Raw genomic sequence first — 24250 nt, forward strand, 5'->3', positions numbered from 1 at the left:
AGGGGTAGGGACTCTGTGTGCTTCCTTTCCCCTCTCAGCCCAAATGTGTTCATCCCAAATGCCTCACCATGACAGAATATGGGGAGAATATTCAGAAAGAGATGGTAGCTGGGTTTTTATTTAAGCTTATCATACAGTTTTTGCACTTCACAGGTTCCTTCACAGGTCCCCAAGTGACGAAAGAGTTGTGAAATGCCTGCTTTGAAGGCTCAATAGCCCTTAATGTAGAAAAGAGAGAAAAAGATAACCCTGAGCAGCATGCCAAAGCAGCCAGACGGGTTCCTCTCCACCCCTCACCCAGATTTAGAGTGGAACAACTCTGTCTCACTTTGCAGAGAACAGGCCTTCAAGTTAGAATGGAATGCCAGCACGTAGGCTGGCATGCTAAAGGCATGAGGATTTCTTCCAGCATTTCCATTAGATTCATTGTTGTGAACCGCCCTGTGATCTTTGGGTAGAGCACTGTGTACTAAATAAATAAATGAATGAATAAATAAATAAATAAATGGCCCCTGATGGGTCCAGTAATCTGAACTCCCAAAATAAATTTCCCAACATGTACCCAATGTGATGCATGTTTTCTGGTAGTAATGTACACATAACAAATCCATGTCAGTAAGTTGTGCTATAAAGGAATAGGGCGCGCGCTCTCTCTCTCTATATATATATATATCAGAGAGATCTGCATAGGCTGAGGCTACCCATACACATATAGTGATTCCCCTTTGCTGCCAGTGATACAGCTGCTGCTGCTGCTGCTGCTTCTGACTGACTCTGACTGTGCTGCTGCTGCTGGGAGGGAGGGAGGGAGGGAGAGAGGATGCAGTATCAAGCACCTGCCCTCCATTAGGCCATTGAGACTTATCAGGGATGGGTAGTGCCTGGCCACATCGTGGATGGGCAAATCCCAAGGCAAGCTGCAGCGGTACCCAAGGAGAAGATGCACAGGTATGGATTGGGGAGGTGGAGGGGCGTGGAATTGGGTGCCCATAGCAACCAGCAGCCCAGCTAGCTATGCAGCAGGCCTTGCATTATAGCCGGCCTGCTTTGCTGATGGTTTTGTGACTGTAGAGAGGGTGCCATGCAGTCAGCTTCTCTGCAGTGAGTGTCAGGAATGGAATCGGGGTTCTCTCTCTCTCTCTCTCTCTCTCTCCCTCCCCCCCCCCCTCTCTCTCTCTGAAAGTCCCCTTTAGTGATGCTTTAGAGAATGAAGGCTTAGGAGAGCAGCAGGGCGGGGGGAAGAGAGATGCTTCCAAGTATTTCTGCAGTGTGCTCGCAAGCCGGCTTTTCCCTCTCTCTCCTGTAGCTTTGCCGGTCAGAGGATTTTACTGCAACATCTTCTCGGCAGATAAGATAGGCAGGGAATGCTAAATGCAACCCCAGAATGCTGAATACCCTATGCATTCTCCAGAGGAATGTTCTGGATGGAGTCATGCATTGCTTGCAGCCAGTGCTTCTTTGCACAGCTTGTGGTGGCAAGCAAACTAATCTGGTTTCAATAGCATAACAATGAGACATTTCGCTTTTCAGCAAATGCAAGGTTATAAAAATCCAAGCAGTGCTATGTCAGGCCAGAGTCTTTGTGTAAAACTGCCAGGATTCAGACTTTGGCATCACTTGAATTCAATAGATGAGCTCACCGCAGGTAGCTCCCATTCAGAATTATTATTTTTCCCAGTTCCATAGTAAGAGTTGGAATCATGTATCGGTGATGTAATATCCAGAGGGGAGGAGGATAAAAAAGAAGATATGTTGCAGTTCTGATACAAGAAAGCTACAACACACAGAGAGAGGAAATAAAAGTGTGTTAAATAAACACACACGGGCAGAATCCAGGCATGGTGATTTTCTCTCACTGCTGTTTAATGATGAATTTGATGTGGCATAATCTGTGTTTTATGCATCCTGAGATTGGGACAAATAGGATTTCTTCAGAGATCTCTGGAAGTTTCTGGGGCCTCTTGACGGTGCATTTTAGCAAAATGATGCTGCAGGAGACTTAAGAGAGATGCACTTGCAGTACTGCACTGACATGGCCCCATGCAGAACCAGGAACTTGGATAGTCGTGTTTCATTGGCCAACTCGGGATGATAAGTGTAGCAGCTTCAGCTCTTTTGGCAAGTGAATGGGGGTGAGGACTAGGAAAGGGAGTGAGTAGATCAGCAGTGACGTCATTTTTAACCAATTCCTTACACAGTTGGGGAATGAAGTTAAAAGGAAAAGCTGCAATCTCTGGGTGACTCTATGCATTGGCTGGAGAATCTAAATGAACAGGAGTTTCCCCAATGGTAATACATTTTATTTCCTATGTTAATCCACTCCTTCTAATCCTTTTATTCTGGTTAAATCAAATATTTTATTTTATTTTATTTTATAATTGCAATGTGACTTTGTTTGCTTGTGGCTTCTTAAAAAAAATTGTCTTGCATTGTCTTGTAAGTTTTATCTTAGCAGTCGTAGTAATGTGTTGCTCCTTTCTGTAAGAATCACTGCCACTGGCTGTAAGAGTTTAGTATGCAGCATTTATGCTTACCAGCAAGGTATGGAAATGCAGAAGCTGTCAGGCACCGAGAAATCCCTGGCATGGGAACAAGGCTGTACTTTTCAAATTGCAGGTGGAAGGGAAATTATTTGGGTATTAAAAGCTCAAAGGAAGGGCACTAAATCTGACTTTTTTAAAAAAAGGGGGGATTCACAAATAAGAAAGGAAATGTAGTGTGTGTGTGTGTGTGTGTGTGTGTGTGTGTGTGTGTGTGTCCTTAATAGAACTACTCTAATAACCTAAATGAGTACTACTATCCATGCTGGCCCCTTTCCCCAGAGCCTGCTTCTCTCCCCAGCCCTTCCATAAAAGGGTATTGAAGGTGAGGCTGCCCTTTGGCCATTCAGCCACACACCTGGGATTTTCTGAGTGCTTGCACCTAAAAATAAAATGCAATGTTCATGCAGTAGTTTCTGCTAAGGTCATTGTAAGGGAGGGGGGTGTCATACATGGTGGAATGATTGAGCCAAGATGGTGGGCAGTTAAGTGGTGCTGGTCTTTGCAATACTTCTGCTACTTTGGCCGATTCTCCCTTTTTCATGGTTTATTTTTATTTTACATTATTTGGTCTGACACAAGAGCTGCTAATAATGTCTGCCCTGTAAGCCCAATTATGATTTGCAAAACTAGTGCTTGAATCCTCTCTCCTCCTGCTGCTGAGGGCTAGATCTGTTTGCTTCTTACTCTGCAAAGGCACAGAGCTGACTCATAGAACCCATTTGGATTTGTGTTGTGTTGCTGATATATATGATACAGAAAATGCCAGTCCTTTATGATGGCAGCAGCTACTAAGAAGTTAGGAAGGGCTTTTGAGGTGTGTGTGTGTGTTTTCCTTCACAGGAATGCAAAAGGCACAGAGGAAAAATTATGAGCACAATAAGAAATGGTGATCGTGATTGACAAATCCTCACCACTTATCCAGGATGCAAAATATTGGAGAGGGTTGTGAAATTCATTGCCACCAGTAAACATGCTCAGTAAAAAGGCTGGCTTTGCAGTGATTATGATAATGTTAGAGGCTTGTATCACAGCAAACTCTTCTTTCTGCAGTGTGGTGCATTGGACGACAGGGAGTGGATGCCCCCTAATCGTTCCCTTCTCATATCCTCAGTTGCCCTTGGAAGATAGAACAGTATTTTTATTTTTATTTTAAATGGTCGGTTCACAGCTTAGCTTTCAGGTTCCTCTTCTACAGAGGCACCTGTGTTGCCATTTGCTGATTATAATGAAAGCAATAAGAAGGGGCAAGTGTGGTTGCATAGTGACTGAATGGCAGAGGGCAGAATCCCGTGTGGGAATGAATGAAGGGGCAACCTCAGTGGTTCTACCTCTATAATGCAATTCCCCATCCCCCACCAAATGCTATCTATAGTTAAATAGACTTTGACTTCCTTGTGATCTTCATACCTCTAGTTTATAAATGATCTGTATTATTACATTCATAAATTAGGTTGACAAGCATTGTGGACGTGGCATATGGAATAATTAATCTGGCTGTGATGGAAGAGTACAGGAAACACTAGGCAATGTTCTCTCACAAATATGACACTGCACAGTCGCCTGCAGGGGGAAAATATCCCTTGGGCATTGGGTATTTCTTACACCAGATGAGCCCATTGGTTCCTCTAGCTCAGTATTGTTGACACTGACTGGGTTTCAGGTAGCAGTGTTTCCCAGCCCTCCCTGTTCTTTCTATTTCAGTTATTTTTAGCATTGATGATACAGAGTTCTTGCTACTTGACATTCATGATACCAGTATTGTAGATCTGCTCCTTCATGATCCTGTTGATGGAAAGGATTGTATGCAGAGTGGGGTTTATATTGAATAATATCTATATCTATTCCTATACAGTGGTACTTCAGGTTACAGATGCTTCAGGTTACAGACTCTGCTAATCCAGAAAGAGTACCTCGGGTTAAGAACTTTGCTTCAGGATGAGAACAGAAATCGTGCTCCAGCGGAACGGCAGCAGCAGAAGGCCCCATTAGCTAAAGTGGTGCTTCAGGTTACGAACAGTTTCAGGTTAAGAACGGACCTCCAGAACGAATTAAGTTCTTAACCCGAGGTACCACTGTATCTATATCATCTATCTATCATCTATCTGTCTATCTAACCTCCTGTGATTGGTGTTGCAGCAGTAACTGAGGATGCTCTGTGGAACATATTGGTGAGAAACTCAGAAAAGTATAAAAGCTTAAGGTTGGAAAAGAAATAGGAAACCAAGTACTAGGATGTGCTCATTGGCTGCTCAGAGTAACCCCAGCTGAGTATCTGCAAAGGAAGAAGTCATTCCAGGTTCAGGTCTTTGCGAATGGGCAGTGCAGGAGCAATACATATTTAGAAATTGGTTAAAAGACACTGCATATTTTCTATACCTAGAAAAACCATAGTTGCCTGTGTGATTAACAGCCTTGCAGAAGAAACATGGATTGTTATTGTAGTGATATTCAGGGAGGTTTCTGAGGACACCCATAGAAGGCTTACCACTAGCTCTTGAACAAGTTTGCTTGGATGAGCTATACATTACACATGATCGGTTGAAGTCGCCTGAGGACTGAACCACTTCGGGGGGGATATGTTTTGCACTGCTCCCCCCTGCCCTGTAAAATAGAAACCCCTCAAATTTGTGAGATGGGAAATAGCTTGTCAGGGAGAAATGTTTAACTTAGGTGCCAGCTCATTGCATGTTGGGACATTTGTTGATGTTTTTTAATATGGCCAAGCATTGGGGGGGGGGGGGAACCACCTCAGTCCAACACATTCAGTGTAATGTCTATAATGGTCATGAATCCCACTGAGTTCCATCTGACAAATTAATTATCGTTGTTTTTGCTGGGGTGAACCTGATTCTGCACATTTAGACCCAACAAAAAGTTGCCTGAATGTTACTTCATGTCACGAGAACTGCTAACCCAGGGAAAGATGGCTTGGTATTGAAACCTTAGTGTTGTGACCCAGAGTCCAGCAGCAATCAAGACTTGGAGTCGGAGGCTGCAGAGTCTCTAGCTAAGGAGCCAAACTAGGTGCTGGGCTCTGAGTCTGCTATGGGAGACCAGGAGACAACAGAGGCTGAGGAACCCAATGCTTCCCACTGCACCTCACAGTCCAGCAGTGCTGGGATGTGGGAAAGGCCCATTAAGCAAGTTGATGGACTGATTCACTGAATCCCACCCTGTATTAATAGCGGAGAATATGATCTCATACTTTAGTAGCACCTGAAATATTTACTCCTGCTCCGTGACACTGGCCGCCTTTTTTGCCCCTGATGTCAGTGCTTAGCCTTATTGGGCTACAATGAAATATGCTGAATGGCTGCTTACAAAAATATCTGTCTGTTAGCAATGATGACACAATTCCCACAGATGGAATTGGCTGAAACCTAGTCAGACGAATGGTTCTTCTAATAATGTAAAACTGAAAAGGGAAAAAACAGACTATTAATTTTTATTTTTTCTGTGAATTGGGAATAATGCAGCATTACTTGAATTCAGTGGCTGCAAACCTTGGCCCAGCTTGTGGGACATAGCATAGGAGCATATTTTGGGAAGTCAGGTGGGGTAATCTGGGGGCACATGCTTAAAAAGGCTCAGTTTTGCTCTCAACCTTGATGGGGTCAAGTTGCTCACTTGGAGCTATCCATGGTCCTGCAACCTCTGAGCTGCCTTCTCCATGAGATCTGATATTGGGACAGAACATGGAACTTAGGATAGATTTGCATGCTCGTTACCATGTCAAAGTTTGTATTTTGTGTTTATACTTGTTGCCCGCCTGCCCCCCCATCACACATACAGCTATCCATGGTGTATGTGTGATTTTATAGAAACATAAGCTGCCTTACATTGAGTCAGACCAGTGGTCCATTTAGCTCAATGCCTCTCCAGCTGTTGTTGGACTACAACTCCCATCATCTCTGACCACTTGTCCTGCTAGCTAGGGATGAGGAGCATTGTAATCCAACCACAGCTGTGGATCTAATTTTAAGAAACACTGGCCAGGGGGTGTTTGTAATCCTACCTGGATATGCCAAGGATTGAACCTGGGATAAGGCTCTACCCCTGAGTGATGGCCCTATGGTTCAACAACACACAGCAAGGTAGCACAGCATTGATGAGCAATGGATGTTTTTTTCATATCTTTTACCTACAATATCAGGGTGGCGCTGTGGGTAAAACCTCAGCGCCTAGGGCTTGCCGATCGCATGGTCGGCGGTTCGAACCCCCGCGGCGGGGTGCGCTCCTGTCTTTCGGTCCCAGCTCCTGCCCACCTAGCAGTTCGAAAGCACCCCTAAGTGCAAGTAGATAAATAGGTACCGCTTTATAGCGGGAAGGTAAATGGCGTTTCCGTGTGCTGCGTTGGTGCTGGCTCGCCAGAGCAGCTTCGTCACGCTGGCCACGTGACCCGGAAGTGTCTGCGGACAGCGCTGGCCCCCGGCCTCTTAAGTGAGATGGGCGCACAACCCCAGAGTCGGACACCCTATGTACGGGCAGGGGTACCTTTACCTTTACCTTTTACCTACAATATCAAAAGGTGCATGCTCCTGAATTTCAGTTGCTGGGAATCACAAGTGATTCAGGTCCTGCCTATGAGCTTCCCGTGGGCAACTGGTTGGCCACGGGGACAACAGGATGCTGGGCAAGGTGGACCTTTGGCCTGATCCAGCAGGTATGTTGTTAGTCCATTTTGGAATGTGAGCCAAACACTGCCAGTCACAGCTAGCAGGGAAAGGCATGCTTAAACTAACCAGAGATTAAACTCAATCTCTTCTCTGAATCATCCTAGTGCGCTTCACACAATATAGTTTGCTAGTTATTATTTTACCTGTCCACTGGCAATGCCTCTTAAACATTCCTAATCTTAAATTAGCGTCACTTTCCTAATGGCATAAGAAGGGCAGGATTGACTGCTATCTTCACATTTACAGTTCCACAACTTGCCCTCCAATGGTCCTATTTCAGCCAGGACTGCCATGTTTTCCAGAGTGCCGGCCCCAGGGAAAACGCCAACCTCCAAATGTCCCAGTTGTCAGGATGCATTTGTCCCTCCCTCCCTCCCTCCCTCCCTCCCTCCTCCTTTTCTACCTCAGCTTTTGCATTGTAAATGTCTGTGGTAGCTAAAGCTGAATCCCAGCATAAGCACCATCGCCTAGGAAGGTGGAATGTCTTGCACGTATTTTAGGAACCTAATTAGTTATGGAGATACTGAAGTATCATTGTCACCTAACTGGTAAGGGTTTTTTTTGTTAGAGGCAAACGATAGCAGTTGGTAGATCGGGGTGGGGCACCTTGCTTACCTACTTCGCAGCATGGAGGTGATTCCAGTGACTGAGGGCCTTACCCCTTTCCCTCTAGGCAACCAGCAGTGATGAGCAGTGTTGGGAAGCCAGGTGAGCAGCGCTACCCACCTTGCCTGCCACTGCTGGTATGAGTAGGTGGGAAAAGGCATTAGGACAGCAATGGAGCATTTGCTTTGCATGCAGAAGGTCCCAAGTCCAACCCCCAGAATCTCCAAACGTGGCTGGAAATGTCCCCTGTCTGAAACCCTGCAGTGCCGCTGCTGGTCAGTGTAGGCATTTCTGAGCTAGATTGACCAATGGTGTGACTCCAGCATCTTCCCTATGTTTCTTCCCCATAAAGTACAGGCAACTCCCAATTTACCCGGGAGTTACATTCCAAGGCACGACACGTTTAAGTGAAATTGCATAAACCGGTATTTGAAACATCATTGAAAAAGCCTGCAAAAGCCCCATTCTGTCGCCTGCACATCCCGCCCCTTTCTGTTATGTTTGTGGGTCGCTTCCGTGTTCAGCACAATGCGTGCACCGTCATGCACTTATAGGACACACCTCAGACAGTTGCTGCCTGTACTGCAGTACTTTCTGGTGCAATTCAAGAACTAGCCTCTTTTATTCTGAGTCACGCAACAGGTCACAAAATAAAAATTTAAAGTTCTGTTACACTTTGCAGTGTCTCTCACATGCCTGTCAAGTGCAAAATCACTTGCTCCCAGGGCTTTAATTGGAACTCGCCAGAACTCGGTTCCGGCACCTCTCAGGTGGGCAACCATTGCCATTCTAAGAGAATGAGGGAGGTGTTCATGGTGAGTTCTGGGACCTCTATTTCTAGAAGAATAGCACTGATTGCCTCCAGTAAATGTAAAACTGCATACTACAGTGGTACCTCCGGATACGAACGGGATCCGTTCTGGAGCCCCGTTCGCAACCTGAAGTGAATGCAGCCCGCATCTGCGCATGCGCGGATTGCGATTCGCCACTTCCGTGCATGCGCATGACGTCATTTTGAGCGTCTGCACATGCGTGAGCAGCGAAACCCAGAAGTAACACATTCTATTACTTCCAGGTCGCCTTGGAGTGTAACCTTGAAAACACTCAACCTGGAGCATATTTAACTCAAGGTATGACTGTACTACTATTTATTTTGAATTATCGGGGGTTAGCTCAGTAGATAGAACATAAGACTTAATCTGTGGGTCATGAGTTTGAGCCCCACATTGGGCAAAAGATTCCTGCATTGCTGGGAGTTGTATTTGATGTCCTTCCCAGTTCCTTCCAACTCTGTGACTCTGTGTTTCCAAATGGAGGCATTTCCTGAGTTTTATCAAATGAATGGATGTCGGCTCTATCATGGGATTTTACCCTGATAGGTAAATGGATCCTCCAGGTTCAAAAGCAGTATACCTTGGGATGGTAGTGGGGTGGAAAGTGGGAGAAGGCCTGCTTCCTTCCTGCCCTTAGGCATCCCAGAGTCCTCTGGCTTGCTGCAGTTGGGAACTGGATGCTAGACCGGGCCGACTTGCAGCTTGTTGCCACATTTGAACATTTAACCTCAGCTATCGATGCGAAGGTGGGAGATGCTGCAGACCAAACAAATCTTTCCACAAGGTAAGAGGCCCCCTAAGTGCCTTGATGCATGCAGGTGTTTGTGACCGTGGAATCTTAGCACTCGCAGATTTTATTTATTTGGGCATGGCACAGGCTATCAAAATTTATCTTCCAAATGAGGGATGTAATTATATTTTGATAAAGATCCGGCAATCCAGGGAGAATGAAAAGTTAAGGGTTGCTGGGATACCAATGACTCTCGTTTACGAGGAGGTGGCTGTGTGTGGAATACTAATAGGCTGGGGTTGCCCAGCCTTCCTTATCTAGGCTTTTCCAATAGTGTTTGATAACGCGAGCAATCGAGTGCTGTTATTCTGGCAGAGTGATTAAAGATACGACTTGTCTTTTATGAATGAAAAGGTGACATGCGCAACATGGAAAGCAAAGATACGTCCTGCCATTTGATATATTGTGAGCATTCAAGGGTTTGGCATTATAAATTGTGCCTGTATTATTGAGGCTGCAGAAATAAACGTGTGTGAGAGAGAGAGATTTCATGCTTCTGGTTTCCAGGGTGTGGCACAATGTTTAAATTCTGGAAACACACAGAAGAATAAGGAGGAGCAAAGGACAAATGAATTTATTCCTTCTTTGTATTTTCCTGCTTGTGGCCAGATACCATAGGCTACCACAGCTGTTTGGTGGGGTGAGGCTGTGCCTGGCCACCTCTGCTCTGATTTCTGGCAAGATCTCCCCTGAAATCAGTGCCAGTGCCGGCATCGCTTCTCTGCCATCACCACAGGCAGCAGCGGCCAGCACTTCCTGATTTGCCTCAAACAGCAAAATGGAATCATTGGCCCTGACCACAGCACATCTTATCATGATTAAATTTGTTACCTATCCTTCACTATCAGATGCATATGCCATAAAGTGGGGATGGGGGATCTCAGGCGCAGATGTGGCCCTTGGAACTTTCCTTAGGCCACACCCCTTCTCCTCAGGCCACGCCCATCACCTGTCCTGCTTTACACCCTCCCTGAGTGTTTCTGCCTGATTGCATTGTGCCCTTGAACTCCCATAATGCCTTGTGCTTGCCTGCAAGGAGACTAAAGAGGGGTGTCTCTGTAAAAATTAGCTCAGTGCACAGAGGTAAAATTGGTGTGAATTGCTCTGTCCATTTTTGCCTCTGATCCCACCCGCCACTGGCATGTCCCACCTCACAAGGTTGTCCAGAAGGGAAAGTAACTATTGGGCAGAAAGGGGTTCCCCATACCCAACACAGGAAGTATGGAATGCAAATCTTTGCTAAGTGGAGAGAGCTCAAACAAATTAATTTATGGTCTGTGGTTATCAAGTCTGTTAATGAAAATTGAAAATCCATCACAAAGAAATGCCTGAAGAGTGAGAACATTTTAGAAACTATCCAATTTTGGGTTGCATGATTAAGGTTTCAGTCCTATGTACTTCTCCAGTTGGGAGCAAGTCCTGTTGAAGACAGTGGGATGCACTGCTAAGTCAACATCCAAAGAATCAGGCCATGAATGTTGAAATAAAGAGACATGGGGAGACAGAGGAAGGGTGACAAAGGACCTGTCCCCTCACCCAATTCAGGGTGAAGGGGAAAGGATGCCTTTCAGATGGATCAATTTGGTTCTTACTCCTATTTCTGATTCTCATTCCCACCAATTAAAACTTAATTTTAAAATCTCAGTTCCTCATTCCGGAAAGAGACATTCAAAATAGAGTTTTGGGGAGGGGAGGCAAATGTCCACAATTTACTCTGCTCCCAAGCTTCCTGAGTCGACTAGGAATGTATAAAGTGGATTTCTAAGTGTGTTTGGAAGAGCACAGCGAGAAACCTTCCTGCAACTGGGAGCCCTTCCTTATCAGGGTTCCCAGTAATAAGGAACTTCAACCAAGTACCATAATTTAGATCTGGAGTGGCTAATGTGTGGCCTACAGACTGGGTCAGTGCTAGCCAAATCCTTTTTTGGCTACAAGTCTGTGATACAAGTTCACTAATCATTTCATTGTCTTTTTGCAACAGAGTATGGCAACTTTTGTAATGTGCTGTGCTTTGGGCTCTACTGCTCTAATAAATATATACCACTTAATGGCTCCATAGTTGTTAAAAATGACTGGGTGGTCTCCCTCTAATACTTAATGAACAACATCCTCATTATGAATCTCAGCCAACCATAATTGCCCTCCTTGTTGGCAGACTTAACAGAGATGTGAAGAAGTGTGATAAGTGCTGAACACAGATTGCCATGTGGTGGCAGTGCCTTCAATACAAAGTTCAGGAATAGAGATTGCTTGGTGAAGCTCTGGAGTAGCTGAATTTCAAATGCTAATAATAATAATAATAATAATAATAATAATAATAATAATAATAATAATAATATCTTGCCCAACTGGCTGGGTTTCCCCAGCCACTCAGGGCAGCTTACTGCATATATAAAACATAGTAAATTATCAAACATTAAAAACTTCTCAATACAGGGCTGCCTTCTGATGTCTTCTAAAAGTTATGTAGTTCTTTATCTCCTTGACATCTGAAGGGAGGCCTTCTGCCTGGTCCTCTGCCTGGTTGCCTTTAGGTAATTAAGTAACTTTTGTAATTTATATATTGCAAGGATTTCTCAAAGGGAAAAACAAAACAAAACAAAAAACATTTTTTGCCATGCTGTATTGTTGCCAAATCTTGTGACTGTCTCTTCACATGAAGATTCCTGAACAAAAATAATATGGGACACTTCTGAAAATGTAATATGACTGAACCCTAGAAACACATGGTAGAAGACCAACTGACTACTGTAGAGTCTAACAGAAGGCATTATACTCTTAGTTATGTATTAAACATTACAACTTATAACGCACCAGAGTTCAGATTTAGATGCAGGCAGTAAGTTTGCAAATATATGGCGCAGTCATCCATAGCATCCAAAACTTTTATCATCTTACTGTATCTTCAGTGAATGCTCACAGCACTGAATGTATGCTAGAGCATTCTTGTATTTTGGACTGGTTGTGGCTAGGGATGGATGGACAAATCTATAAGTTTTGGTTTCTGCCAGTTTCTCATTTTTCCACCCTTAATTCCAGCGAACTCCTTTTCACATGCATTTCTCCCGATATGTTTTTGTTATGTAATTTTACCTAATAAATGAACATTCACAAGCTATTTTCTTCAATACAGGGTAGCTTTCTAAGTTCTTTTCACTATAACATGCATTTATGTGCACTATTTTGGTTAGAGAATTGCATCGTCAAATTTTGGAGGAGTTTGAATTTCAAAGGATAGCTGTGTCTCAAGTTCGCACGTTGAGTTGGGAATTTGCAAATCAGTGCAAGTTTACAATGCAAGCAGAATGAATTCCTTCCCCTTACCTAGCTTTGGCTGTGAGGGAAAACATTCTGCAGAAGAAACAGTTGGAGTGTGTGAATTGCATGTTTCTTTCCTTATTTCGTTGGTGTGTGCGCTTCCATTTCTCTGCTGCTTTAGAAGAAAGGTTCATTGGTGTAGGAGGCAAGCATCATATTTTGTAAGTCAACTAATTCCCAGCTAGTCTGCTTAGCCACAGAAGTAGAGCAACAATAGAAGGCTTTCTCTGTAGGCAGTTACCTTGTTATCCACTGGTAGTCCAATAAAACTGAAGAGAGCTCTGACACCGTGGTGACCTTGCTGAAATTCTTTTACAGCCTTTGCTTTGGGAAAGGCCTGTTTTGTTCCCTTGTTCCTTGTTTGTGCCAACATTTGTATTTGATCTCTTGCTGGTTGTCACTAGTAAGCCAGGACCTGAAAGAAGTTGCTTTCAATTCCTCTGCATGATCAAAGTCTCTTCCTGGAGTTTATGTGGGTTTCTTGCCTCTCTGTTACATAACAAAGCAAAAACCTGCCACTTAAAATGACAGCTTCAAATTTCTCAAGGAAGGAAGGGATGATGGGAAGGGATCATTCCAATCGCTTGAAGAATATCAAGAGGGTGGGAGTGTGTATACACACACACACACACACACACACACACATGTGCTCTGGGGTTCATTTGCGCTGGGCCTTTGCGAGGGAAAATGAAATTCTGCAGTTTTATGCATACAAACCAGGAACCCTTCAACCGTCTTGGGAATTATGCCAGAGCTTTCCTATACTGGTGTGGTGGTTTTTTCCCCCCTTCTCCATTTTGCTTACTAAGTTGCTTCTCCAGACAGATTTGCTTCTGCATGTATCAGGACCAAGCGCAGAGAGCGAGTATTGCAGCACATGCATTATTGATTGTTTCAAACATATATTAATAGATAAGCATGTTGCGGTACTTCTCAGTGTATTCTGTCACAGCGCATTAGAGCGGATGAGTTGCAGAGGGATTTGTTCTTTGCAGAATACAGTGTGTTTTTCAGATGGGAGATTCCCACCGGCACAAGAAGGCACATGTGTGTGTGTGTGTGTGTGTGTGTGTGTGTATCTATTGCACATGGATGCAATGCACATACAAGTAGACAATCCATTTTTCCCCCTACTCCTCACTTGGAGGGCAAATCCATTTAGGGAAACACCCTCCCATCTCTCGTCAGCCTCTCACTGCCTTTCTTTGCTACTCAGCACAGGCAAAGTGCTTCGGTGCTCCACTCCCCCAGCTTGAACCCTTTCCTCTTCGAAGCAATCTAGGTCACTAAGTAAAGGAGGAGGCGGGGGACGTGGAGAAAACAGAGAAAAGGAATTGGGTTATGGTGGAACTTTCTAGGAATGAAGCCTACATACATCTCGGGGACAGGTGTTCTTTTGTACACAAAGCCTTTGGAACAGCTTGGGCTCATGGCAAGCTATTTGCAATGCATGGATATTACATTCAGGTATGCCTGAGTGAAGTGGTAGGAATGACACTTTGGAGCAGGGTACCCTCCACATCAGGATCCCTCATCATAGGGATCATAGGGCTAGAGAGCACCTCCTTTGCATTCAGAAGGTCTTAGGCTCAATCCCAGCCATATTTAGTGACAAAGGTAGCAGATTCTGCAGGTAGCAGGTGATGTGGAAGACTGCCACTTGAGACCTTGGAAAGCCATCGTCAGGTAGAGTTGACAATACTGGACTATTCCCCAAACCTTTAGTCACATATTTTGAAACAGAAGGCTCTGTTGTAGAATTTGGCCCAAAAAGCCACACTCCCAAGGATGCTATTGAGATATCTGAAATCTGTTCATTTGGAGAGCATATGTGGAAGTATTTTCCTTACTTTCCCATTCTGTCTGTGTCTTTTTCACCTTCCTCCTCCTATGTAAGATCTACCCACTGCCAATGTTCCTGCGAGAATATCTCTTCTGTTTTGCAACTGTATGTTGAACCCTTGATGAAATGACAATGGTCCCTGCACATCAGTAAACCTGACCTCTCAGCTTTCTCCGAACTGCCCAAGTGAGGTCTGAAATCCTTCCCTGTGATTCTTCCTCCCTGCTACCATCCCCACATCCTCCGGACTATCACAGGCCTCAGTCACATTTTTCTGGCTTCTTTGTGTATGGGCTTCTTTGTTTGCTGTGAACGGATGGTCTCTACTCTCTTCAGTTCAGGTAATATTACTGAAATATGTCCCATGGGGGTAGGATGCATGATCTCCATATTTCTGTTGATAGTGATTTTGCACAAGTGGAGGCCTCCATCTTCTCTCAGTTGCGAGGTAGGATAGCAACAGCATTGGAGCTGTTTTTCATAAGCTCATATCAGGTTAAGCAGATCACGACTTGGAAGTTCTTTTATTATACTTGTTTCCTCCCCTGCCCCCGTCCCTGCCCCAAAGAAAAAGAAAATATACTGAAGCAATACAGATGCATATGTATTTATTGTAATAGGTCAAGTTTGAGTAACAAGGAGGGCCGTGGGTAATGACCGAGATGAATGTTTATCAATCAGTTGCAAGTTGGTGAGATTTCTCTACTGACATCTGCCTCTGTTTGCATGAAGCTACATGCCTGAGACTACCCACCTGAGATGTTTGGGTGGTATCCAACTGTTATATTCTGCATAAACCCATTGAAAGTAACCTAGGTTAGTCATGTCCATTCCTTTCAATGGGCCTGCTCCCACTCCTACACTAGTCCTACTCAGTGATGAGTACAACCCTTTGTGTCTTGTTTTTGTTGATTATTTGTTTTGCTTTTCTTTTTTTTACATGTATCTTTAATAATGCTAGTATGGTTTGTTAGAGTGTCAGACTAAAACTGAGAAGATCTAGGTTCAAATCCCAGAGGCAGACACTCTTTGCCTAGCCTACTTCACAGGGCTGTTGTCAGAATGGGAGAGGAACCAAGCACACTGTCTTGAGCTCCCTCAAGGAAAGATAGGGTATAAATGAAACATTTAAAAAACAAAATTCAGCAATAATGCTTAACATGTTTTTAAAACAAAAATATAGCAATTTCTCACAGTTCAGTTTACCAAACGATGACAAAGGATATGTGAATAACGTGGTGTATAAACTCAACCTGGTTTTAATCCCTGGTAGCCTTCATACTATGGAGGTTTTTTTTAAATTTAAAAAAGGCGTATATGCAAATGTTCGCGCTTGGGTGGCTTTAAAATTTATTTATTTTTATTCAGAAAAAAATCTAAATGGCTTAATAAAAAAAAACAACACAACCCATTTCAGTGATTTACATAAAATAACGATCAGCAATATACAGATAAAAGCAACAAAATGGCAAAACCCAATTATACGTAATAAAGCTATATGTCTGGATAGGCATATTGGAATATCCATATTACAGTATAGTGAGGGTGCCTGCTTAATGTTAATAAGCAGGGAGCTCCAAAGCATAAGAGCTGCCATGCTAAATAATTTTTTTGACTCCTCACAGATGTGGAACACCATTATATGGCACTTGCAAAACTGCACGTTCTGCAGATTGAAGAGGTTGAGTAGGCAGGTATTTGTGCAGTATCTGCGTATTTGGTCAAGTTTTTGGAAAAAAAAAACAGACCCTAATTAGTCACCTAGGAAAGAGAAAGAAGTGGCTGCACATATGGCAGCTTCCAATATATCGGCGGTGGCCAACTTTTCAGAAGAGCTGAGCAGCCTAGGTGAATGGAATCGTAACTCATTTTGAACCCCCACAAGGGTGTTGAGGCCTGTTGAAAAACAGGCCCGCTACAGCATCCTGCTTCTTGACAGGATAATTGAAGCATGTGGTTTTGTTGACCTTTAGTTATCAAAGATGGCCATTCCCAGAGCCATTAACATAAATAAAACACCCTTTCAGCAAGCGTTTCCAGATGCCACATAAAATGGCCCATAAGCTCAACTGATGTGAACAGCTGCTTTCCGTTCCAGCGTGCTTCCTCTGCTGCAGGACTCAGTGAGCTCTGGCTTGGAGCGCCCTTGGAATGGGCACGTCGAGGTGAGACATGAACGAGTTCCAGAAGACCTTCGGAAGCTTCTGGAAAGTTATTTTGGCATGTCTAGCAGCTGCTATGTGTGTGCATTTATTACCAGGGGAGGCTGGTCCACAAGGGCAACTGGGGCACTGTGCCACCAACCCCAGCCTGCCCTCAGCAAACCCTCATCTGCTTGCCTTCTTACTTACAACCAGTCCAGGCCTTGGCTGCCTTCTTCCTCCATTTTAGCCTCAGGGTTGACCTTACAGAACTCAGCAGGAAGAAAGATGGGTGGAAAAACAGAAGTCATTGGCTCTGCCTTTCATTGGCTATGGTTCCTGTGGGACCTCTTGCCTTGCATCTTACAAAGGATATCAGCCACCACAGCTTATTACTAATAGTTCCCTATGACAAATTCTATATAATACTGCTAAAAATGATAATTACTAATAATATACAAGTATATGTTTGTTTGTACAGTTCTAAATGTTCTAAATGCTTAATATATATATACATTATCCTCTTTCAGTCCTGGGAGGCCAGTCTTATATTACAGATGGGGGAACAGAAACAGGCCCAGTGCTGACTTAACACATTTCCTGGTCTCTTAACAAGATATTAGAATTTAACCCAATAAAATCTTTAATAAAAACTTCTCTTTTTTTAGAACCCCCCCCACAAGATCTAGAATTGCCACTTACTCTGTACCCTCCCTCTTCCCTTGTGCATGATTTCCTACCCCACTTCCCCTTTCAATATCATTTATTTTAAATTATTTCAAAAAAATTATATACCGCTTGGTTGGTTATAATAATAATAAAGGTAAAGGTAAAGGTACCCCTGCCGTACGGGCCAGTCGTGTCCGACTCTAGGGTTGTGCGCCCATCTCACTCTATAGGCCGGCAGCCAGCGCTGTCCGCAGACACTTCCGGGTCATGTGGCCAGCGTGACAAAGCTGCATCTGGCGAGCCAGCACAGCACACGGAACGCCATTTACCTTCCCACCAGTAAGCAGTCCCTATTTATCTACTTGCACCCGGGGGTGCTTTTGACCTGTTAGGTTGGCAGGCGCTGGGACCGAAAGACGGGAGCGCACCCCGCCGCGGGGATTCGAACCGCCGACCTTTTGATCAGCAAGTCCTAGGCACTGAGGCTTTTACCCACAGCGCCACCCGCGTCCCAATAATAATAATAATAATAATAATAATAATAACCACCCTCAAAAGTGGTTTACCATAATCCACTGCAGTCTTGACACCCGCTGATCATGACTGGCTTTACAATGAAATGTGAAACCAGAATTTGAAGCTGTCTTATAACTCCTGATTAATGCCAGCTATGCCTGCCCAGTGCAGATGTAACTGATGAGCACCAAACCATGGTTTAGGGAATGCAAGCGCCCTGTGAGTTTGCACACTCCTCCCGTAACCTTCCCATCCTCCCTGTTCCTTTCTCCATCCAGTTCAGTTTTTTAAATACCGACAATTAGAGCTGGTTATTTTTGCTGACTCTAGTTAGTGCCGAGCCATTGTTTTAAAATCTAGTCGGAAGCAGGATTGCAAATTGTGATTTGGCTTACATATCAGGCTACTATGTAAACTACATCAGACCACAGATACGGATTTAGATATGATGATTAAAAAGAGAATGGAGGGGGAATTGTGCAGGATAAAAGTAAGAAGGGGAGGAAGCTGCTTCATCCTAAATCATACAGTTGGTCTCTCTAGCACATTGTTGTCAGCACTGACAGGTAGTGGCTCTGGAAGGTTTCAAACAGGAAACATTCCCAGCCCTTCTCGCAGATGTTCTTCATGAAAAGTACTAACAAAAAAAATTCCTTCCAGTAGCACCTTAAAGACCAACTAAGTTAGTTCTTGGTATGAGCTTTCGTGTGCATGCACACTTCTTCAGATACACTGAAACAGAAGTTTCCAGACCCTTCTATATAGTGAGAAGGTGGGGAGGGGTATTACTCAGAAGGGTGGTGGGAATGGGTGATTGGCAGATAGCTGTGATGAGCCTGTTGACGACTCTTAACGACTGCAATAGGTCTTACAGGAAAAAGCAAGGGGTGAGAAGGTGAAAAATGGCTTTGTCATGTATAATGAGATAAGAATCCAAGGTCTTTGTTCAGACCAGGTCTCTTCATGGTTTTAAGTTTGGTGATAAGTTGGTGATAATTTGCAATTCAGCAGCTTCTCTTTCCAGTCTATTTCTGAAATTCCTTTGTAGTCAAACAGCTACTTTGAGATCTTGTATAGAATGTCCTGGGAGATTGAAGTGTTCTCCTACTGGTTTCTCTGTCTTGTGATTCCTGATGTCCGATTTATGTCCGTTTATTCTTTGGCGTAAGGTCTGGCCTGTTTGTCCAATATAGAGAGCTGAAGAACACTGTTGGCATTTGATGGCATACACAATGTTAGACAATGAGCAATTAAATAGTCCCGAGATGGTACGTGTGATGTTGTTGGGGCCAGTAATGGTGTTGTCTGGGCGTATGTGGCAGCAAAGTTGGCATCTGGGTTTATTGCAGGCTCTGGTGCCAGTGTCCGTGTTAGGTCTGGTTGTAGTATTATTGTGGGTTAGGAGTTGTTTAAGATTGGGTGGCTGTCTGTAGGCAATGAAAGGTCTTCCTCCCAGAGCTTGAGAAAGAGAACTGTCGCAGTGGATCGCAGTGGATATTCCATGCTGCCTTGGCTCAAGAGCTTTAAGAGTGGCTTCTGCAGAATGAGAAGTGACTGCTTTGTTTAGCATGGTCATGCATGACAAGCAACAATGTGTATGCTTTGCCAGCATTATAGACTTTAACTTCCCAAATATGGCAGCAAAAGACACAAGCTCTTGCGAGGGGGGAATATCATTGAAGGCATTCTGGGCTATAAATAAAATGCACATCAGTCTTGGCACTTGCCTCCATGAAACATTTATGCACTAATATGCTTGATGTAGTTGGATGTGTTCCCAGCTTATCTTGTATCTGAGATGAACTGGTTCTGTCTTGAAATTAATTTTCTGTTTTTCTTACAATATTCTGTGGCAGTCAATGCTAGAAACAAACAGTGCTCCTGTTGACTCATCATGCAGCTAGATGTGGAAGAATTGGTCCTCCCTCAGGTTCAGCTTAGGGCTTGTACAGACATGGAAATACTGTTGACTTGGGAAACACAGGAAGCTGCCATAGAGAGAGTCAGAGCAGAGCCCCTTCGGAGAATTGTCTACAGACTTGACAGGAGCTTTCTGCAGTTTCAGAGAAGGATCTTTCCCAGCCTTACCTGGAGCTGCCAAGGGGGACTGAAGCTGATACCTTTTGTGTGCAAAACAAGTGCTTTGCCCTTCCCCTTTGCCTTTCTCTTGCAACAGGATGCAGTTTGGGGACTGTTTTAAAAGGGGTTTCAAATTGTATCAGTGAGGTAAAAGAATACCTGTTTCCTTCCCATAATGTTCTATTGATTCCATATATTTTTATTTAAAGAATGCACATGCCCCTTTCCAGAATTGGAGGGCACGCTTTTAAAAATGAGACCCTTTCTCCTGCATTTCTTAAAGTATTGGCGCAGGATTGGGAGGTGCATCAACACTGCAGTATGGAGAAAGTTAGGACATTGGTTGCTTATGAATTATAATCTGTACAATTCCTAGTTCAGTAGCTTAGTAGATCTGAATGGAGCAGACCAGGGAATTTGCTGCTTTTAATGAATTAATATGTTAATTAGAAAGAATATTGCAACTGGTTGACTCTTCATAAGAGCAGGAAAGTGGCACTGAAGAAAAAAACCTGCCTGACCCACAGATTACGTCTGTAGGCTTTTAGATACCTTGGCACTGTGTTATCCTGTTGTGAACAAGTGGGGAGTCTTTTGCTTTGAATTACGGTATCCCCAGTTTTCTCACACATTTTTTTGTATGGGGGAGTGATTGATCTGAGCCAAATTTTGTGGAGTACTCTTGTCTACGAAAAACTTGTGTACTTGCATAACTACTCTTAGATTCTTTCTTTTATAATCTAAGAATCAGAACAGATATTGTCTTTCTGATTTCTTAACCATGGCTAGGAGTTTACAAGCATTGCCGTGATTTATATGCTTTCCTGTTTTTTCACTTTTTCCTAAATAAAACCCCTCCTGTGATTTTCTTTAACCCTATTCGAATGCGTAGATGACTAACCTTTGGCCCTCCACATGCTGTTGGGACAATAACCCCTATCATCCCTCATTATTGATCTTGCTGGCTGGAAGTGATGGAAGTCATAGTCCAACAATACAGGGCACAGATTTGTTACCCTAAACTAGAGTGTAATCAAGCCACAGTCCCCTGAGTTAGGATGTACAGTGATACCTTGGTTCTCGAACTTAATCCGTTCCGGAAGTCTGTTCAACTCCCAAAATGTTTGAAAACCAAGGCATGGCTTCCAACTGGTGCAGGTGCCCTGGAAACAATAGCCAATCATACTTTTGGCTTCCAAAAAATGTTCAAAAACCGGAACACATACTTCTGGGTTTTTGGCGTTCAGGAGCTGATTTGTTCATCAACTAAACCATTTGAGAACCAAGGTTCCACTGTAATGGGAAAGTGTGATAGGTTTAAAATAAGGAAATAAAAGCTTCCAATATCCTATGGCATGAGAAAAAGGAGATATGAGGATGGAGCCACAACTTGTTCACGAATCAGAAAACCACGGTTTCAATTCCATCTGCACTGGGCCTATGTCTGCACTGCACTGGGACTTAACCCTTTCAAGGACGCATTTAAGACTTCCCAATTACAATGAGGCAACTTGACATTTTACATATCTGTCCTTTCCATCCCTTACCGCACTCAATCTGCTGGAAAAAAAGTCCCTGACTTTTAAATCATACACACACACACAGATTATTTTATTATTTATATACATTAAAATCTCCTCACTTGGGACGCTGGCTAGAATTCTTTTAAAACGTATTCTCCACTTGGTAATTAAGGGTTGAGAAATTGTAAAAGAAGGAAAAGGGAAATGTGAGAGTCTAGGAAAGCAGACAGAGCCGTGGGGGGTAACCCCTTGGATCTATCAAAATAAATAGAGCAGAAATCTTTCTTGCTGGCCTTTGTGTTGTTATTATTAGAACAAACACGCCTGAGTGAACTAAGCCATACTACCTTCAAGCATCCATACACAGCTTAGCTACAGTATTAAAAAAGAAGAAGAAGAAGAAAGCTGGAGAGCAGAGGCTATGAATGATGGATGTTTATGATCAAGAGTGAAAAACTAGAAAATCTGCTTTTCTTCATGCTTGGGAATTGCATGTAATCATCAATTGCCATGTAACCAGAGAATGTGGGCCAGGGTACATGGCATAGCCACTGTATGTGGGCAGCTGTAAACCAGTCCATGGGGTGCCTGTCTTCATGTGACAAAGCTGTTCACGTACATTGGCTGTTTGCCCTCTACCCAGTGCTATTTTTCTAGAAAAAGAGGTGCCAAAGCTCACCATGAACTTCTTCCTTGTTCTCTTACAATGGCAATGGCACCCATTTAAGAGGTGCCAGAACTGAGCTCCAATGGGCTCCAGCTGAAAAAAGCACTACCTGTACGTAGATAACTATCAATCAGTGACAGAAGCTGATGCATTTTAAGTGTAGGAAAGAAGGATGACAGTACAGTATAAAATATTTATATCCCACTTTTCATCCAAGGAATTCAAGGTTAAAATACAAAAGATGCAGATTCTTAAAATTTCTTTATTTATTTAATAAAATTTCTATACCACTTGACGGGGGGGACGGGGACCTCAAAGCAATTTACAAAGAGAATAAATTAAATTATCAATAATTACACTCAAAAGATAGAATCAGCAATAAACCAAAAGCAGATTAATGCATACATCAACCTTCTGCATGCCTGGATAGGCTTGTTTAAACAAGTGTTTTTAGAAGGCAGCAGTCTGATGTCAATACGCATTGAGTTCCAGAGGTGCTGCTACACTAAGGTATTGTTTCTTACATTCCTTCAGTTATACAGTTAATAGAATGGCAGGGTCACCTACATGAGCCACTGTTGACAGCAAGGGCACGTTAGCTACTTTCAACACCCAATCCTGCAACTCCCATTTGCAGACTCCAGCATGCAGGATCTCTTTACAACTAGTTTCTTCCTCACACCAACATCATTGCCTCTTTGTGCCATACTATGCTCCTTGCCTTCCTTTGCCAGACTCTGCCAGTACCTGCATCTTGTAATCAGGAACCTGAAAGTGTTTGATTATGAAATACAGAGTGATGGTTTTAACTGTGGTCAAAGATGGGGGATTTGAAGGTACAAGAAAAGAGAGAGAAAAGCTACTTCAAAGTTGGTGCATTATATATTTCAAGGCAACATAAGCTGTTGTTATAGTGCTACAACCTTTTCTGTATTTAAAATATATATTAATAATAATAATAATAATAATAAATAATAATAATAATAATAAAATAATAATAATAATAATAATAATAATAATAATAATAATAATAATAATATCTTTATTGTCATTGCCCCCTCTCGGGGACAACGAAATTACTTGTATTTAAGTTTAATTATTTAATTATTTAGTATTTAAGTGAAATAGGGTCATTTGCTGAAGGTGCTTAGTAGACTCAAATTATACCAGTGAATGTCAGAGACTTCCATGTCACAAAACTTATTTTTGTCATTTACACCCGTGTGTCTTCATAAATGTCCTATATCAATAACGTATGCAAATTTACTCAGAGATTTACTGGTAAATGTCAGAAATGTGTGTTAGGAAACTTGCTTGGTTTGCAAACCAGTGATGATTACTGTCATCTTTTATTAGTGTATCATGGGAATGAGAATAAAATCTGATCATTGATCAGCTAATATAATAATGGTCTTATATTTTCTGGTGGCTTTCTAAAATTTTAAAGATTAGTGGTAAATGTCAGAATTCATTATTCTTCTGACTGACCTAGATAAATAAAAATAAGCCAGTATATCTGAGGGTAAAGCTATTCTGTGTCTAATTTTATATCCATTTTATTCATGCTGTTCTCAAAATGTTTCAGTGAGTTTATTCACATCCATCTCCTCATTCATTTGTTTTTTCATTCATACATACAGGCAGTGGGTACTCTTCAAAATGATTCTAAAATCTAGTAGATTCATGAACCCTGGCATTTCTTAAACTTGTGGATTTGAATTACGACCAGAAAATCACCTTCCCTGTTTCAAATTATAATGCATCTTTTAAAATTATAATGCATTGATTTCTGAGCAGATTTGATGCATTTGAAAAGACTTGACTGCTCCATTATGAGTGAGTTAAGTGTCCTTTTCTCTTTGGTTCTGTAGCTGTCTCAAACCTGGATGCAGAGAGTAAACTGAGTGTCTACTATCGCGCCCCTTGGCATCAGCAAAGAAACATTTTCCTTCCTTCCACCCGACCAGCTTGTGTAGCAGAGCTGCATCGCCATGCAAAGCAGAACCTGCGAGCCTTGAGGAAAGGTAAATCATTTCTGTGTAGTCA

At 43.0% G+C, this 24250-nt stretch overlaps 1 protein-coding gene across 4 annotated transcripts in view; it reads left to right on the forward strand.

The window, feature by feature from the left end:
- NHS (NHS actin remodeling regulator) overlaps window positions 1-24250 on the forward strand; it is a 239617-nt gene that overhangs the window by 190489 nt on the left and 24878 nt on the right. For 3 of the 4 annotated variants that reach the window (XM_083734159.1, XM_083734158.1, XM_083734161.1), the window contains one exon: window positions 24076-24228. In XM_083734159.1, the coding sequence (XP_083590285.1) occupies window positions 24076-24228 (153 nt within the window). Of the gene's footprint in view, window positions 1-850; window positions 949-24075; window positions 24229-24250 lie in introns of those variants that run through there. The other variant, XM_083734160.1, reaches the window with a different exon arrangement.

Source organism: Podarcis gaigeae (genome assembly GCF_964106915.1).
Source record: "Podarcis gaigeae genome assembly, chromosome: 4".
NCBI classification, from domain to species: Eukaryota; Metazoa; Chordata; class Lepidosauria; order Squamata; family Lacertidae; genus Podarcis; species Podarcis gaigeae.